Genomic DNA, 20,243 nt, shown 5'->3' on the forward strand with positions numbered 1-20,243 from the left:
GCAGCAGATGTTTCAGAACATGTTGTGCCTGACCACTGACCAGCTGTTGTTGTTTTGGGTGCTATTTGTATGCCTTTCGTTAACCAAATACACACGGTTTTTCAAGAAGAGAGTGAATGCTTTTAGAAAGTCATTTTACTACTAGGACTACCTATGCATCCTTCAGATTCCATTTAATGCTAAGAAATTCAGTCTTCAGAGGTACTTCACATTCTTTCTCTCCCAGCCTTCTTTTTCCTTCAAGGCAACCTTTCTCCAGCTATTTCCTAAGCTTAATAGCAGCATGGTGGTGGTGGGACACTCCATCAGAATTGTGGAAGAGCAAGGGAAGCTTTATAAGAGAACCCTGAGCACATATAGTTTACTTGGATCACTGCCTAAGAATCTCCTTGAACAAACCTTTCAGAGTTGCCATTTCCCTTGTACTTGCTCAATCATAGTAGTTCGGGTATGGCTAAATATGTCTGCCAATATGGCTGGATTCCTTCTGTGTGTTGTTGTTGTTGTTGTTTAGTCGTTTAGTCGTGTCCGACTCTTCGTGACCCCATGGACCAGAGCACGCCAGGCACTCCTGTCTTCCACTGCCTCCCGCAGTTTGGTCAGGCTCATGTTTGTAACTTCGAGAACACTGTCCAACCATCTCGTCCTCTGTCGTCCCCTTCTCCTTGTGCCCTCCATCTTTCCCAACATCAGGGTCTTTTCCAGGGAGTCTTATCTTCTCATGAGGTGGCCAAAGTATTGGAGCCTCAACTTCACGATCTATCCTTCCAGTGAGCACTCAGGGCTGATTTCCTTAAGAATGGATATGTTTGATCTTCTTGCAGTCCATGGGACTCTCAAGAGTCTCCTCCAGCACCATAATTCAAAAGCATCAATTCTTCGGCAATCAGCCTTCTTGATGGTCCAGCTCTCACTTCCATACATTACTACTGGGAAAACCATGGCTTTAACTATACGGACCTTTGTTGGCAAGGTGATGTCTCTGCTTTTTAAGATGCTGTCTAGGTTTGCCATCGCCTTTCTGCCAAGGAGCAGGCGTCTTTTAATTTCGTGACTGCTGTCTCCATCTGCAGTTATCATGGAGCCCAAAAAAGTAAAATCTCTCACTGCCTCCATTTCTTCCCCTTCTATTTGCCAGGAGGTGATGGGACCAGTGGCCATGATCTTCGTTTTTTTGATGTTGAGCTTCAGACCATATTTTGCGCTCTCCTCTTTCACCCTCAATAAAAGGTTCTTTAATTCCTCCTCACTTTCTGCCATCAAGGTTGTGTCATCTGCATATCTGAGGTTGTTGATATTTCTTCCGGCGATCTTAATTCCGGCTTGGGATTCATCCAGCCCATCCTTTCGCATGATGAATTCTGCATATAAGTTAAATAACCAGGAAGACAATATACAGCCTTGCCGTACTCCTTTCCCAATTTTGAACCAATCAGTTGTTCCATATCCAGTTCTAACTGTAGCTTCTTGTCCCACATAGAAATTTCTCAGGAGACAGATGAGGTGATCAGGCACTCCCATTTCTTTAAGAACTTGCCATAGTTTGCTGTGGTCGACACAGTCAAAGGCTTTTGCATAGTCAATGAAGCAGAAGTAGATGTCTTTCTGGAACTCTTCAGCTTTCTCCATAATTCAGCGCATGTTTGCAATTTGGTCTCTGGTTCCTCTGCCCCTTCGAAATCCAGCTTGCACTTCTGAGGAGTTCTCGGTCCACATACTGCTTAAGCCTTCCTTGTAGAATTTTAAGCATAACCTTGCTAGCGTGTGAAATAAGTGCAATTGTGCGGTAGTTGGAGCATTCTTTGGCACTGCCCTTCTTAGGGATTGGGATGTAGACTGATCTTCTCCAATCCTCTGGCCACTGCTGCGTTTTCCAAATTTGCTGGCATATTGAGTGTAGCACCTTGACAGCATCGTCGTTTAAAATTTTAAATAGTTCAGCTGGAATACCATCACTTCCACTGGCCTTGTTATTAGCAGTACTTTCTAAGGCCCATTTGACTTCACTCTCCAGGATGTCTGGCTCAAGGTCAGCAACCACACTACCTGGGGTGTACGAGACATCCATTTCTTTCTGGTATAACTCCTCTGTGTATTCTTGCCACCTCTTCTTGATGTCTTCTGCTTCTGTTAGGTCCTTTCCACTTTTGTCTTTTATTATGGTAATCTTTGTACGAAATGTTCCTTTCATATCTCCAATTTTCTTGAACAGATCTCTGGTTTTTCCCATTCTATTGTTTTCCTCTATTTCTTTGCATTGCTCGTTTAAGAAGGCCTTCTTGTCTCTTCTTGCTATTTTTTAGAATTCTGCATTCAATTTCCTGTATCTTTCACTATCTCCCTCGCATTTTGCTTGCCTTCTCTCCCCCGCTATTTGTAAGGCCTCATTGGACTGCCACTTTGCTTTCTTGCATTTCCTTTTCACTGGGATGGTTTTAGTTGCTGCCTCCTGTATGATGTTACGAGCCTCCATCCATAGTTCTTCAGGCACTCTGTTCACCAAATCTAAATCCTTAAACCTGTTCCTCACTTCCACTGTGTATTCATAAGGGATTTGACTTTGATTGTATCTTACTGGCCCAGTGTTTTTTCCTACTTTCTTCAGTTTAAGCTTGAATTTTGCTATAAGAAGCTGATGTTCTGAGCCACAGTCAGCTCCAGGTCTTGTTTTTGCTGACTGTATAGAGCTTCTCCATCTTTGGCTGCAGAGAATATAATCAATGTGATTTTGATGCTGCCCATCTGGTGATGTGCATGTGTAGAGTCGTCTCTTGTGTTGTTGGAAAAGAGTGTTTGTGATGACCAGCTTGTTCTCTTGACAGAACTCTATCAGTCTTTGCCCTGCTTCGTTTTGAATTCCAAGGCCAAACTTGCCAGTTGTTCCTTTTATCTCTTGACTCCCTACTTTAGCATTCCAATCCCCTATAATGAGAAGAACATCCTTCTTTGGTGTCATTTCTATAAGGTGTTGTAAATCTTCATAGAATTGGTCAATTTCAGTTTCTTCAGCACCAGTGGTTGGTGCATAAACTTGGATTACTGTGATGTTAAAAGGTCTGCCTTGGATTGAGACTCAGCACATCCATAGCTTAGGTCATCCGTAGCTTGCATGCTTGTAAATATACTGGAAAGCTAAACCATGTGGGTAGAAGTCTATCAGTGTACCTGGGCTGGTATGGGAGCTAGGGGCCATGTTTCCCTTAAGTGACACTGATCACCAGCACTTGAGTGTTTCATTTCCACATGTTTCTCTGAACATTCCCACTCAGCTAAATGTTAAATTGTTTATAGCATAAAAGTAATGCAAAGCATGGAAACTGTGACCCAGATCTGGTTTTAGTTCATTAACAATACGTAAGCTTTATACAGAAAATACATGTTTCTGCTATGCAGTGTATATTTCTTTGCATTTTTAAGACTTGCTTAAATTCTCTTCCCCACCCCACTTATTTTTTGCCTCTAAGAAAGTTGTACAAACATTAGTATGACAGGAGTAGAGGGAAATTGTGAAAAGGATGTATGATGTCATTCATATTGTTATCTGGAATGACACAAAATACATGTGCCGACACATCTTTGACATTTACCAGAAGGCGGGGGAACTCATTTGGCATTCTAGCTTTGTTTTATGCAGCTGTATATCTGATTAACTTCCTTTCTTAGGTATTTTTCACAGATGAGAGATTTCAGCCAACGTTTCAGACAACACACCATGATTAATAAAAACATGTTTGAAAGCTCTCATCATAGTGCTTTTTAGGAAGATGATATGAGATAGCGGAATGGGCAGGTGTGGCACTAGGCAATATGGTAACAGGAAGATAGATTTCTTTTACTATTGAAAAGTGATTGAGAAGTTTTGTTCTGGTAGAACAAACCTTTGAATGCCAAATGCTTTTTTATTAGAAATATTTAGAGGCAGTGGGAAGTGACATCCTTTTTTTAACAGAGATTTTATTTTACTTACTAAAATATTTATACACCATTCTTAATCTAGGCAAGATCACACAGGGCTTTACATAGCCATCAAAACAAATTTCAAAAAGTGATTAAAATATAACTTACCATCAAAATATTATCACTTTTTGATAAATCTCTCAGAAAGCTCTCTTGTAAAGAAAGTTTTAGTCTGAAGTTTCATGTACAAGAATTTCACATGCATTTGGAACTTTCTTGGCTGCTTAAGCATTGTGTTTATATTAATATTGGTTTGTGGTCATGATTTTTTTTTTAACTACCATCTGCTTTGTACACATTTACTTTAACAAAATGTGTCCCGTATTTATATCTGGAGGGTTGCAACAGAAGGGCAATTTTCTCAACTTGATACAACAAGTGAAGGCCCCTGCCTTAGTTAATAGTACTAATTGGGTAATCGGATCTGCTTCAAACTGGAAATGGGGTGTAGGCTGGTGTTCAAAGAAGCAGTGAAATAATGTGAAAAAGTTCATTTTGTAATGAATGAAGGCATTCATCAACTGCTGAGGCATATTTTTGATACACCTTTAGAAGATATTCTTGGCCACTCTCAGTATGTCACCTTGAAGTTGATTATTAAACTGAATTATTTCAGATGTTGATGAGCACAAAATGCTCATATTCATGCCTTATGCAACTACATGAGTAATTGCAAAATAAATATAAATCACCCAAATGATTCTTCTTAAAAAAACACAGTAGATTAAAGCAAACCCTATCAGGGTACCTCCAAGTACAAATATTTGCTCCTGTTCTCTTACTTGTACACACATAGGGATACCATTGCAACATTGGAGAGCCCTTTTTTCCACATTGGGTTGTATAAAATCTACTTTGACACACATATATATATTTTTTAAAAACTCCTTTATATAAACACTGAGGCAAAGAAGCCCAGACATGGAAATAAAATGTATAATAGTATGTCTTGTGGAAACGTAAGTTTTATGTCACAGCTGTGTGTAGTTAAACACTAGACCACCACACCCTACAGGTGGAAATAAGAAACCAACTTTGACTCCTTAACTGTAGTCTATGTTTTAAAGAATGATGGCAGGTCACTTTACTCTTTGACTGAATCTGTTCTTCGTGAAATTTGAGTCTCTGCACTAGTGAAAGGATCATGGTTGTGTGTTATGAAACTTTAGATTTGTCTTAAACCACCACCAACCTGTGGGGTCTTGAAAAGCAGGAATATTAATCCGGGAGTTCTGTAACCTGTGTCTGTCTTTTTCTAACAGTAGCTTTGCCCAACAAACCCCAAATATGCATTCCATGGTAACATGACCATGTGAGTGCATGAAGAAAATATAATGATTTTATATCCATATGTTACTTGCTGCATACTTGAGCAGGCATTTTCCACTCTAGCATGATTAAGTGATTGATCGTTAGTGCAAAATAAAAGAAACTAGAAAGGTGTGTCCATGTTTTATGGCGTTTAATAACCTGTTATAAAGAATAAAATGATGATTCAGGTTAACACATCTGTGTTCGTAACGGAGACCTTTCCTGAACCTATAATGGGTCATTTGGACTGCCCAAATCAGCAATGAACTATAAAAATATTAACTTGTATTAATAATTGATGGGGTCTATAATAATTTTCGTGTTGATTCTTATGGGGTCTCACATTTTCTCATTTATAGTAGGTTGCTAAGCACCTGGTCTAAACCACTGAGCCTCTTGGGCTTGCCAATCGTAAGGTTGGCAGTTTGAATCCATGTGATGGGTTGAGCTCCTGTTGCTCTGTCCCAGCTCCTGCCAACCCAGCAGTTCAAAAGCATACCAGCGTGAGTACTGAGTAATAGGTACTGCTGTGGCGGGAAGGTAAATGGCCTTTCCATGTGTTCTGGCACTCATCAGAGTGTTCCATGCGCCAGAAGCGGTTTAGTCATGCTGGCCACATGACCCATAAAAGCTGTCTGCAGACAAACACTGCTCCCTTGGCCTGAAAGCGCCACACCCCATAGTCAGATTCGACTGTCCAGGAGTCTGCTACCTTTACCTTACCTATGTTAAAAAGTGCATTGAGCATAGTCTCATCAGCCCTCTTGGGTTGAAACACCGCAGTTAATATACTATGAAGTGGTACAGGGCAAGGGGACAAAACTTTACATTTTTATGCCCCGTTGGGGTTAGTTATAACATCTGTGTGTTTAGGAACTTGCACACAAGCAGTCAGGAAGAGCTGCTGTTTGCCTCTGTACCTTGCAACCATTGTCACATTGAAAGAAGAAGAGTTTGGATTTGATATCCCGCTTTATCACTACCCGAAGGAGTCTCAAAGCAACTAATATTCTCCTTTCCCTTCCTTCCCCACAACAAACATGCTGTGAGGTGAGTGAGGCTGAGAGACTTCAAAGAAGTGTGACTAGCCCAAGGTTACCTAGCAGCTGTATGTGGAGGAGTGGAGACGCGAACCCGGTTCACCAGATTACGAGACTACCACTCTTAACCACTACACCACACTGCCTGGAATCTTATCCTAAATGCTGGAGGGGGGGTACACTTCTGAATTTCCAGGGAATTATTTTAATTACCCCTCATAGTCAACTGCTTCACTCATTCATTTTTGAGGAGTTGAAATGGGCTTCAGCCAGTGAAATGCTCTGCATGTAAAGTATTACAACCTGAACAGCTAATGCTCAGTTATTCATTGTCTGAACCACTGGCTGGAACTATGATGCAGCTGCTCACTATTACTCATTGCTTTCACTTTGAAAAAATATATTGCTGGTAGCAGTTTTTCAGAAACCTTTGGCAACTGAAAATGAAGTTCAGCCACTGGTCACATTCAACATGCAGGGTATTTTATTTCTTTTGTTTTCAGAGTATTGAATTGATGAAACACACTTCAGTATAGTCCTGTTTAAAACAGCATTTGATTTGGTGGTGTTGAAAACTTCGTTTTGCTTTAGATGACTGCAGTTCCTTTGAATAAGCATTTAAAAACAAGAACATATAATTATATTAGTGCAAAAGGCCAGATTAAAGATATAGAAGCTGCTATGTTGACGCAATATCTTAATAGCAAAGGCAGCCAATGTGGTGTCACCTATGTGTTGTTGGACTCCAGCTACCACCATCCCTTACCATTAGTCATGCTGGCTGGCGCTGATGTGAATTGTAGTCCAGCAACTTCTGGAAAGCACTATCTTGGCTACCCCTGTCTTAAAGCTTCAGCCCCAAACAGCAAGTCATAAAATTCTCATTCGAGAACTCTACTGAGGAATTGCAAAGATTATATTGCTTCATTTTCATAGTCCAGACCTGAATGTTCTAAACGTCCTTTTAACTTGAAAACACAGCCAGATATTGCATGTCCTTGAATCTACCACTTATGCTTAGGATATAAAGTTCAGAATTGTTTTGCTGCTTTAGTCAAAGACTTTTCCAGTGCAGCATATTGTTTTCAATAAATGCACCTGATAAACTCACAAGCAGTGCGAATAGTGGTGGTTGGTGCTGTTTGTTGGTTTGCTATAATAAGTGTATATTCCCTCTGAACATATAGATACCATGTGTGCAGTGTAGATATTAATGAACTTGTGTCATCAGCTGTGCTCTGAACTGCAGAGAACAACATGGTGAGAGCATTATGATGCAGATTTGAGCTAGAAAAATGAACTCTTAAGAGTGGGTGTTTCCACACCCACACACCTTGTGTAATCAAGCCCTGAAAAGATAGCTTGTGTGACAGATTTTAGAGCCTCTGCCTTTTTCTTTTTGCTTCTAAAGATACTGTATTTAAAGATAAATACTAAAGCTTGTTTATAAAAACATTTTTTAAAAAATATCAGTACGGTTTCTTCTTCTTTTCCTGAAGTTCATGATGCTACATTCTGGAGTATTAATATTGAAATTGAAATTTGCTGCATTGTTTATGTTAAAGGGGCAAGCATAAGTTAAAAAGCTCATATCCTGCTTTAGTATTGATTTAGACTTTTAAACATCTGGCAGGAACTAAAAAAAACTTGGTTTTTTTCTTTTTGGTTATTTTTCTCAATTGGAAGCCAAGTTCTTAAGTGCGCAATACATTTCCTGGAAAAAATTCGTTTGAACCCAATAGAAAACCACCTTCCTTCATAGCTGACTTGATTTACCTCTGTAGTTATTATTACATAGATAATGATAATCTTTTCACTATTAGCAATAAAATATAAGGAACTACGGTGCACAGTGCAGTTAAAGTTCATAAATAGTTGCAAGTGGGATACAAAAGTAGAGCATAAAATGCCCAATATCAATTTAAAAACAGAGATACAACATAAAAACCAGTAGAACAATATCACAAAAACAAAGTAGGGATTTGGGGATCACTGCTCTGATATTCTGTAGGATGTGGTACCACAAGTAAATTTACCCCAATGATCTTAATTCTTACAGGTCTATATGGGGAAAAGCAGGCTTTCAAGTACCTTAGTCCTGAGTTACTGTCTTAGTAACAAGATAATTGAACATGACCCAGCAGTTCATCTCCAGTCAGCGCAGTTCCATCATCACAACTGGTGTGTGTGTGTGTGTGTGTGTGTGTGTGTGTGTGTCCAGATACCCCTCTTGACAATCTGGCTGCAGCATTCTGCACCACGTCAAATTTCAAACACATTCAGATATTGACTGGGATAAAAATCTCTACTTAGAAGGCTTGTTGAAAGACAAATTTATTTAACAGGCACTGGAAAGACAATAAGGATAGAACTTACCTAATATTTAATGGGCGGGGGTTCCAAAGGCTAGATGCCACCACATTAAAGACCTGGTTCCAATACCATGCAGAATGGACCTCCTGTAGGCTGCCCTCTGCTGCACATTGCAGGGATTGGTCAACTATATAAAGGATGAGATAATATTTAAGGTATCCTAATCCCAAACTCTATTGGGATTGTACACCAGTGCTAGTACCTTGAATTTAGCCCAGTAGCTAATTGGCAGCCAGTAAAACTCTTTTAACAGTGACTTAATATTCAGGCTGATGCATGCTTCGTACATGGGTTGGATAGGGCCCCCCACTTTTCTTCCTTCTGCCATCAGTGAGCAGTCAAGCTGCTGCATTTTGCAGCTTCATGTAGATGTTAAATAACATTGGAGACAAGATGGTCTTTGTGGCACTCCACAACTGCCAGAGGACCAAGAGATTAACACTGATTAACACTCAGTGTTAATCTCTGAAACCACCCCTAGAGACAGAACCAGAATCACTGTAAAACATTGGCCCCAATGCTCATCTCACAAGCGGCAATAGCATCGAAAGCCACTGGGCAGCTGAGCTGAAAAGTTAGAATTTTTCAATAAGATTGTGGGGAAAGGGACCTGTCATCAGACAGCAGGAAGAGAGACATTGTGTGAAAGCATCAGTGAAAGACTCTTGGAAGTGAGTCTTGATTATTTCAGTGGAGGTTATTTGCAAGTATCTGTTATCTGGATCACAGAGAGGGGATATGAAACAACTGTAGTTCTGCTTGCAGATTACCACAATTTAAGTGTAGTTATAACCTAAAACAATGGAAACTGAGAAAAAATTACTATTTTTATCCTTCAGTGTAGTTTCCTGTATTGTATTGTTTTTGTTGCATTTTGCAGTGATGGCTTATACAGAAGTGACTGTATTCAACATTGGTTATTATTTGTCCAATTACTCAGCTTGCTTATATGATCCAAAAATCAGCCACTGTGGTAAAGATTCTCTTTCACTGGACTGCAGTAGCTTACAAAATGCTAGAGGGTCTGCAGCAGAAATGTGACTCTTTTTCTGCTCCCACAAGTGTGTTTTTCACACGTATATTAAATATTTCCTTGGAAAAACTGGGCCACCCTTGTGCTTTTTGTTGATCCCTGATTGATAATGTCTGTATTGGGTCTCAAATGTACTGTCTTTCATATGAGACTGGCTTCTGTAGGTTCATAGGACTTTTTCTTTCCATTAAAAATATTACTAAAATCATCCCAGGAGAACAGGATGCAGTAGACATTCCAAAGAGAGCCCCTCTGTTATAAATCTACCAATAGTTTATGAGCTGTAAAGTTTGCATTATGAAAAGGGAATTGGTGCTCTTGCAATTTCCAACTCCTGATGCAAAATCCATCTATATGTAAAGAAATAAACCTGCCAAAAGCACTTCAGCCTATAAAACAGCAGTTCCCCAAGTGTTTTAATAAATGGTCCAGCAATTTGAAAGTTCTCTTTTTCTTTTACCCTGATAGCTGCCTCCTCCCTTCCTTTCTTCTTCTCCCTTATGACGATCATGGTCCTAGTAACTTCTGAATTATAAATGCTTAATCCGCATGTATTCCAGGCTTTGCCAGCGCATCCGAATTCAGTATTTGCAAGCCATGGGGTCTGACTAGATGTGACATTAATTGTGCTATATAAATGTCATCTGGGGTGATGCCTGAGCAGCCACCAGCGCATGGGGGTGGGAAAGTTTATTTGGTTTGTTTCTGACCCCAGTGAGAGGAATGTCACAGAGGTATGACATTTTTTAAAGAATTTTTTTTCTAGAGTTATGTATCTCTTTGACCCAATGCAGCCATTAACATCCATATCTTGTAAGAGTGGGAGTAGAGGGGCTGAGGTGAGGAGTCAAATGGGCAGATGTCTTATCTTTGCCGTGTGCTCTTTTGGGAGGAAGGGCAGGATATAAACTTAATAAATAAAAACTGACAACCTCCTGTCAAGTTTCCATGGAAGAATAACTTTATGATTTCAAGCAGTGTACCACCACTTTCTCTTGAATGCTTGTGAAGAGGCATGGCAATGCACAGCTTACTGAAGTTTTGATGATTATAAAGGTCACACTGCCTTTAAATCTTCCTGTTTTGAGCCTTGCTATGTATTCTCTTTGCTAAATGGGAAGAATGGCAGTGTACTTGAAGCATGAGGGTGGGTGGCATTTGTTAGTGTTTTTATAGACGTTTTGAGGGACTTTAGAGAAAAGTTAATGTTTCTCTGTTGCTAATGTTCATTTGGAGAAATGTGCAAGTGTTGCCTAAATTAGAAAAGGGGCATAGGATTGTATATCCAGTGCATGAGTTGTTTGTGTTATTTCAGGGATATTTCACAAACATATGGACAGTGCACACTAGCCACCCACTAACCTGATGCCCCCCAGGTGCTTTGGACTAAAACTCCCATCAGCAGCAGCCAGCATGGCAAATCTTCAGTGATGATGGGAGTTGTAGTCCAGTAACTTTAAGGGAGCACCCACCTGGGAATGACTAAATATGGATAAACTATTGGGCTACATCTGACCAATGGATTGACTCTGTGCTGGCTCGGGTTTGTGGGAGTTAAGGCTGATTAAAGACTGTCACATCAGTGTAGGCCAGGACTCAGGTGGAATACCATTGCAACAGGTAATACTTTTACAATGAGGTTTTAGGGGTGACTAAGACAGGACAGTTCTGCTTCACTTATCTGAGTCAGCTTGCTGCTTTACCTGTTAGTGTATGTCTACACTAGTCGTGTAGCAAATAAGGCAGGAAAAGGGTTGTATGACCCATTGTTTTATAGAGACCGATTTGCTTAAAATATATACTCTTAAAAGTTTATGTCTCTGATTTTCCCAGTGCATGCTGAAACACTATCATTTAGAGATATATAGTCAATATTTTAAACAATATGAAATACATTTTAATGGGTTGTAGCTGGCATTAGCTAAAACCTGAGAAGTTGTATTCATTTCAGGAGGTATTGCCAAATTTTAACCAGAGAGTACAATGGAAATAGTGTTCAAAACCCTAATATGAAGAGAGAATATTTGATATCCCAACCATTCCCCATAAGCTCTGCATACTTTCTTCACACAAATCTTGTGGAACCAAAGAATTTGGGGTTCCTTTCTCTTGCCTTTTGTAAATTGCTTTTGTTTAGTGTTTCTAATTTAAAATAAACCACAAATGCTTTCAGGACTTGGATCATGTATGTGTTAGAATTTCTGATCTATGATTGCAGTCATGGGATTTTTGTCTATCGCATGACGGTATGTGTTTTGACACCACAGAGTGGGAAGTGACGGAAACAGGATGTTTGTGTTACTGTGTTTCGTGATGTGGGACTATTGTCCTTTGTTCTTTTTCTCTTTGATGTCTGATGCTAGAGAGAGAGGGAGCCATGTTGCAGTGCTCCGTGCGTGTTTATATGTAAATAAAGTAGATTAGCCAAAATGCTGAGTTGCTGAGGTCTGTCACACAAGTTGCGCAAACTCTGTGGATCCCTAAGTGTGCCGGTGTCGGTTGGCATTGGTTGCTGTGATGTTCGGGCTGAAGAAAGCTTATGAAACTCCCGAATGATCGACCAGGAGGGAGGGAACATGCCAGTCGGGCATGTGTCTCTGCCAGAGTCCTACTCGAGTGTAGGCTGAACTCCTGACAGTATGTACCAGTAGTTAACTATTCATTATCCATGCTTTTCTTCACTACTGAATGCATTCATTATTCATTGTTCTAATTGTTACCATGACAGTCCTCATGATCTTCATGCTCGCAGTCAAGAGAGCTGCCTATTCTTAAAGTAGCCAACCTGATGACCCAGAGGTTTATAAGAAAAGGAAGTCATCCCACTATGGTTATTCACAGCCATGTAAAAGGTAAAGGGACCCCTGACCATTAGGTCCAGTCGTGGCCGACTCTGGGGTTGTAGCGCTCATCTCGCTTTATTGGCCGAGGGTCATGTGGCCAGCATGACTAAGCCGCTTCTGGCGAACCAGAACAGCACACAGAAACACTGTTTACCTTCCCGCCAGAGTGGTACCTATTTATCTACTTGCACTTTGACGTGCTTTCGAACTGCTAGGTTGGCAGGAGCAGGGACCGAGCAATGGGAGCTCACCCCATCACGGGGATTCTAACCGCCAACCTTCTGATCGGCAAGTCCTAGGCTCTGTGGTTTAACCCACAGCGCCACCTGCGTCCCTTCGCACAGCCATGTAGGCAATGGTATATTAACCCTGTATTACATTGACTGTTTTGAAAATGGAATAGTTACACTTGTTCTACATCAGCTGACATTTTATTAAGTTGGCAAATAATAATAATAATAATAATAATAATAATAATAATAATAATAATAATAATAATTTATTATTTGTACCCTGCCCATCTGTCTGGGTTTCCCCAGCCACTCTGGCCGGCTTCCAACAAAGATGAAAAATACACTAAAATGTCACATATTAAAAACTTCCCTGAACAGGGAATTAATTTTAGTTACAGAAAATGGTGTCATTTTGGCTAGCCTCTCCGCTAATTTCAGTTTCTTTCTGAAGTAGTGCAAATTTAAGTGTTTACAGTTTCTCATTGGTATTACAATTCTTATTGGTATCTGTTTTCTTATGTTCCAGAAGTTAGTTTTAAAACTTCTTATATGTCTGCTTCTGGCAATCTAGTTCCTATACTAATTCAAATAAGGCTATGCTTTTTTTTCCTTTCTTTGCTTTTATACAAGACCTCCCCCCTTTATTTCAAGCTAGTGGTATCTTTATCTTTCTTGCATCTTTTCGTGCAGAAGTCTGATGATTTAACAGGCTCTGTGTAAGAGATTGGATGCATTTCCTGTGTTTCCATTGAAATGCTCAATTTAAATGTATTCACTAATAATATGTCAGGATTGCACTTCCGGATTTCATCTGTTACCCATACCAGCAGTATTTTTCCTCTATACCAGTTGAGTTCTGTGTAGCATTTCAAAATGTACTGAGGTATTCACCATTCCCAGATGCATAGGCAGACATGATCTTTTCAAAATCAGGAGTGGAGAACCTGTTATCTTCCAGATGTTGCTGAACTATTGGCTTTGCTGGCGGTGGCTGATGGGATTTGGAAGTCCAACAACATCTGAAAGGTTAGAGGTTCCTTATCCCCAGAAAGGATTAGTATCATGCTAGAAGGTTGGGTAATTGTTAGGAGATGGATCTGTTTAAAGGTTTGGCTTTTGCCATTTAATTTCTTCTTCAAGTCTCATGAAATGTGGAAGACACTCGAAATTATTTTTTTTCCTGGCTGTTAAGGCGCATGCAAGATGAAATTCCTAGATAATTTTAGATATGTCTGTTAATTTATCTATTCACTTGTGCACTCTCCAGATATTCTACTGATATAACAGCAATAAAACTTTCCCCCCTTGACAAGCGCATACAGGATGAGATTCCTAGGCAGTTTAATGTGCTTGGCTGTGGTTAATGTTGTTTGTTGTATACTAATAGAAGTTATGATCCATTCTGATCTTAATATTTCATCATTTTATCAAGACAGTTTTGTTCTGGCAGGCATTTAGCTTGTTGGCTAAAATACTTTAAATACGCAGATCCCTTGCTATTTTACTTATCATCAGCTGCTCCTGTCTTTGTTGTTTAAGGTTTTGTGGTATCATTAACAACTTTTTTCTGGGTGTTTTTAAAATTTTCACTGTGGCTACTTAAATGGAAGACTGTCATGTGCGTGGTCTGGAGTTATATGGTCTGTTTTGGCTGCCAGTGTGGTAAATACATATTAGCAAAAAAGTGCTGCGCCGGATATATTTTGGAAAGTAGGCATAATATCAAGTGCTATTACTCAATTGTTGCTATATATACTAAGTATATACTGAGATAGTATATACTTAGTATATCTAGTAACTCCTGAAATCTTATGTGATTTAGCCTCTCTTTGTCAATATATGCGCCCAACTTAATGCAAAACAGAAACATGGAAAACAGATGGGAATTATTTAGCAGCTAAACAGTCTGCAGCAAGTTCCTGAAACAAAATTTTAATCATAGAAACCTTATATTTTAAGTACAGCAACCTAACAATTGATGATATCATGCTACTATATGAGCAGCTTGAAGTGAAAAGTTAAACCAATGACCATCAAAATACAGACTCTAAACATCTATAGAGAAAATGGCAAGAGTTAAAGCAGTGATGTTGACTGGAAGAGGCCCAAAATGATTTGTTGTTTGAAAAGTATACAGGAAAGTTTAACTAAAGTTTAGCTTTCTTCAGGATTTTTAAAAATCAATGTTCTGCAGCTTGTTAGCAACATTCTCCCAAGGTTATTCCTTTAATTTGTAGCTGGGAATGGAGCAGAGGGAGATATACTCCTTGAGGGTAGGGAACTTTTGGCCATCCAGATGGTGCTGGACTTCCAGCTTCCATCAACCCTGACCATTGATACACGTGGATGCAGATTTCTGCAAACAGATACCTTGTCTGCATTGGACATACGCATGCAGTGTTATGTGCATCAATCCCTTGAATGCATGCCTGCTAAATCAGGTTGTGCAAATGCAGTGGTACAAACCTTGACACTTTTCCCAGGTTGATTGACAGCCTGGCTGGGGTATCGACTCCATGTGTCCACCCCCCCCCCAATAGGTGATGCTGTTGTCACATCCAACGTCATTGGTCAGGGCTGACCTAGCCATTAAGCAGAGTGGGGCAGCTGCATTAGGCAGTAAATGGTGGTGAGCAGCAAGGAGGTATTGGGCAACAGAGCTATGGATGCCACATGCCCTGTGCTATGTGGCCGTTTAAGCTTGCCTGCTGCTCCCAGGTGTGGTGGATGATGCTGTCCCACTATCAAATTAAGATTCAGTTGCTAGTACAGTCCAGTATATGGAATTGGGGGCGGGGTGGAGGGCATGGCATCTTAACCTTCACCTCATGCAACCCACTGTTTTGGATCAACCTCAGATTAGTCATCAGTTGGGCAGATGCATGCATGCAGAGTTTTAGATTAAATGTAATTGAGAAAAAGAAAGAATGGAGGGCACCAGGGTAAAAATGAAGAAAAATGAGTCCCTGAAGATCCACTGTAAAATGATAAATTGAGGGAACATGTTTAAACTAAAGCACCCTACTCTTCAGAGAAACTATGTTGGGTCTAATCATTTTCATTTGAGGGTTCGTATTTTTTCATTTATAATTGCGCATGCTGTAGAATATTATGAACACCAATTTGCACATACTGCAGAAAACTACGAGCACCAACATTCTCATTATATATGAGGCATGTTTATTTTCTAGCATTAACTGAAACCAGGTTATCTGCTTGTGATATGATTATCCTTGCTGCACTCTCTTTTGATTACTGATTATTTAAAATATTTTCTTATTAATATGTCATTAATATAGACAAATATGTCTATTATTCATAATAGCATTATAGGTTCTATTCCAATGTTGTATTCCATTTCTCAACCATCGATGTCAGCTATCTAATTTTGTCCCTGCAATAGATCTTATCTGTTGACTGTATCTAATATTTAAATTAGATATCCCTTAACCAAGACTGCAGATTTACAAAGTCTTGCATGTGCAATCTTTTGCAGTCAAGTAGAAGGCCAGCAATTATCCTCCACATAATTAATTAAGACAGTCAGAGGAACCATTCTAAAGTTAACCCCAGTTGCTTGATAAACAACAGTTTGAAACAGTAAATTTGAGCAGGATTGAATGAATGTTTATTATTACGGCCCAACAGCCAGCATACTTTGAGCAGGATTTTATACTCACTGAAACGGCAATATTCTGCTTAGCAATTCTAGAACTTGATTCTATCTCTGACAAACATCTTGCTTTTTTAAAAAATTGGCTTGAGTAACATACCTGTGATACATCATTTTGTAATGGACTTCCTGTATGCTATAACCAATTGAGAACATTGTAATGGACCAAATGCAGTAAAATGGTAATTCCTAAAAAACCCTTATCCCCCCTTATATTTTAGTTTGTGTAACGTTAAAAGAGTGCTCATTTTCCTATTATTATTTTTAGACTCCTATGCAAAGTTTCTTTAACTTGATGTTATTTCCAGTTGTAGTTAGTACAAAATATTTTACCTGAAATCTTTTGAATCTGGGGGTGAGAGGGAGGAGAAGCAGTCATCTGCTCATGCTCTTATTTCTTCATGGGTGGGAAAATCTGTGAATGTAAAATTTCTATTTTCCCAATCAGAAAAATAACCTATAACCTAAAATATATATTCAAATTAAACATGGAGGGCAGGAAAGTTACATCTGTTCTTACTAGACTGCTAGTAAAACATATGGGTTTTTTCAGTTTTGTTGTCTCGGGACTTGTTCCACAGTTATCCTAACATTGGACTTAACTCATTTGTTATAATATTACCAAAGCAAAATGAACCACATCTATCCATATACCCAGCTCCAAGGGTGTATAAGGCTATAATCCTTATGGAGCAGGAGTATAGCTAACCTGCCAGCCAGTGGTGAGTGTGGCCATTCCACGCTCTTGCACACAGCCACATTCCTGTCCGCAGCATCTCTGTGCATATCTGCTGAAGTGGACGTTATCACCCACTTCTGGCTTGTTAAATGTTTGGTCCAATAATTTAGAGAAGGGGTGATTTGCATCCCCATCAGTGTGCTGGGCTACGTGTCTGCCTTATTTCTTCTTCTTCTTCTTCTTCTTCTTCTTCTTCTTCTTCTTCTTCTTCTTCTTCTTCTTCTTCTTCCTCTCCTCCTCCTCCTCCTCCTCCTCCTCCTCCTCCTTTCTTTTTGCTGCTTCCACCAAAACCAGTGGAATTTGGGAAGTCTGGGAAATATCATTTGGAAGCTAGATCAGGCTTCCAAATTTGGGGGGCGGGGGCTTAGCCACTCCTGTACTAGGAAATAATCCCTATTGAACACAGTAGAATTTAACTTCCCAGTAAACCTGCATTGCATAAAATTTCACTGTAAAAGGTTGCTAGTAAGTTGGTATGAATGTAAGAGAGCTCCTATTAGGAAAACAAGTGGAAGCCAGGGGTGTTAAATGAAAAATGGATGAATTCAAAATGCAAGGGTACTCATTTGTGTTTGAGCAGTGACGCCACAGCTTGTTGAATAAAAATTGGCAGAATAGTGTCCTCCTGCTGTGCTGTTGGGTTACCATATTGTAAACTGGTATATTGAAAAGGCATGTAATTTGGGCTGTTTACCACAGAACCCCGTGTTCCTGCTTCTACAGTGCTATGGGTGTTGCTCCTGTACCACGTGGATAAAATGAGAAGCCCAGGATTAAGCAAGAGAAGCCCATGCTGTGGCTCTTTCCTATGCCTATGGTGATACTGATTAAACTGGATGGGCATGGGGCCTATCACTGAATGCGCCTTGGCTTTTCCAGCTACCAAGCCACTTGAGGACTAGTACTGTACACTTTTCATTCTAGCAACTGTGGCATAAGTATCAGGCTGAAGGTTCAGCTGCCAAATAACGGTAATAAATGAATGGAAAATAATTAAATGAAAAATGAAAAAGGATGTTAATGAATCCCCTTCCTTTATGTTTTTCTATAGGCTTGACCTGGGAAAAAACACTCCGGCAAATTGGATTTGAAAGGTAAGCATTGGGTGTTGATGTTCTATTGTATACAAAACCGAATTTTGAAATGGAGAGAGAGAATAAATAGAAAAGTTAGCAAATGCTCATGTTCAGCAACTGAGATTTACTCTTGATACTATTTGTAATATTTGAATATTTCATTGTATTCACACACATTTGGAACCAGTGTGGTGTAGTGATTAGCATGTCAGACTTGGACTTTGTAAACCAAGGTATAAATCCCCGCTCAGCCATGGAGCTCACTGGGTGATCTTGGGCCAGTCTCTGCATCTCAGCCTAACCTACATCACAGAGTTGTTGTGAGGCTTAATATTTTGTAATTAGATAATACATTCTTATTTTGGACACTATTGTTGTTATTTCTAACCTTGGAGAATAGTAACACTGGCCATTTAGATTTTCTATTTCACATGAGATAATCTTTCAAAATGTTGTAGCTTGAGCAAAGTAGCTTAATATTCAGGAAATGTCTTGGGTAAAGAGCATTTCAGTTAAATGGAAGGTACCTAGTGTCAGGGAACTGTCATCTGAGACGAAGGAGGTGAAAGGGCTCATGGAGGGTGAGAGAGACCACTCAGCGGAGGAGGGGACCAGCAGGGGGAGAAATGGAGTTACAAGGGAAAGTGAGTCGGAGGGAGAGCTCAGAGATACTTCAAGCGGGAACAGTGGAGAGGTTTCAGGACCTCCCGTAGGCACACCCACTCCTCGGCGGAAACTGTCACGCCGAGAGTCCAGAAGACGCGTTTCCGTCAAGGAGCTTTTATGCTGGAAGAAATTCCGTAAACGCCCACTGTCCGATTCAACGAGCGACTGATGGAGCCATGCTTAAGGAGCTCCATCACAGACAGAGGTTTGGGAACTTAGCCAAGCTCTGAGGGATCAGGATTTTACGCACAAGCAGCTCACCATCCCATCACAGCAATCGGACAGTCCCTGAAAGCAGCTTGTGCAGAGAGGCATCATGAGCAACCCAGCTGGAGCCGGAGGAGCAGCAGGAGCTGGAGAAGGTCCAACTCTGGAAGAAAGGTGCAGAGTTTTGGAACTCCAGCTAGCAATGCAAACGGCGAGGCTAGAAGAAAGGAGGGCGCAGGATGCAGAAAAGGCAAAAGGCGCTACACTAGCAAGAAAGATGCCAGGAATGGTGCAGAAGTTTGGGGGGGACCCCAGGAACTACCAAGCCTTTAGGACAGAGATGCAGTATGCTCTTGAACTGCAGTTTAACGACTTTCCCGATGAGGCATCGCGAGTGGCGTTTGTGATTGGCCATCTCGAAGGAGGGGCGAGAGACTGGGTCCGGCCCCTGATGGCAGGGAATAGTGACATGCTGAAGGACGCGAGGAAGTTTTTTCGCGCCATGGATTTGATGTTTTCCAGCGAGATTGAACAGGGACTGGTGCGCAGACAATTGATGGCTTGCAAACAGGGGAGCCGATCGGTTCGTGAGTACTGGACTGAGTTTACAATGTTGATACATAAATTGGGGTGGGACCTATCGGCGGAACCCATTCGAATGCTCTTTGAAGAGGGGCTTTCTTCGGCGGTGAAAGACGAACTTTCCTGGGCGCCCAGGGCGGAGTCTATGGACCAGCTGACCAAATCAGCGTTGACCATTGGAGCGCGCCAGGAGGCAAGAGCCTTGGAGAAGCGGGAGGGGAAAGAAGAGCGTTGGAGGGAGTTCCGCATTCCAGAGATTCCAGAACCCAGTTTCCCGCCCGGAGAGCCGATGGAAGTTGGAACAGCGCGCGCGCGCGCAGTTTCAAATCCCAGTGAAGGGAGGAAGAAGGAGGGAAAGAGCGCCAAGAAATGTTACCTCTGCCAGCAGCCAGGTCACTTTGCCAGAGTCTGCCCACAAAGAAAGGAATGGCAAGGGATGGCGGGAGCTGTTGGGGGGAAGGAGGAGGAAGTCCAGGAGCCAGTAAAAGCCAGCGCCTGTCTGCCGCTGTC

At 40.7% G+C, this 20,243-nt stretch overlaps 1 protein-coding gene across 5 annotated transcripts in view; it reads left to right on the forward strand.

The window, feature by feature from the left end:
- The window catches only part of PIEZO2 (piezo type mechanosensitive ion channel component 2), a 213,865-nt gene that overhangs the window by 82,837 nt on the left and 110,785 nt on the right, over positions 1-20,243 (forward strand). For all 5 annotated transcript variants that reach the window (XM_083622436.1, XM_083622440.1, XM_083622438.1 and 2 more), the window contains exon 4: positions 18,254-18,296. In XM_083622436.1, the coding sequence (XP_083478562.1) occupies positions 18,254-18,296 (43 nt within the window). The remainder of the gene's footprint in view (positions 1-18,253; positions 18,297-20,243) is intronic.

Source organism: Podarcis filfolensis (assembly GCF_964270895.1).
Source record: "Podarcis filfolensis genome assembly, chromosome: 7".
In the NCBI taxonomy this organism is placed as follows: domain Eukaryota; kingdom Metazoa; phylum Chordata; class Lepidosauria; order Squamata; family Lacertidae; genus Podarcis; species Podarcis filfolensis.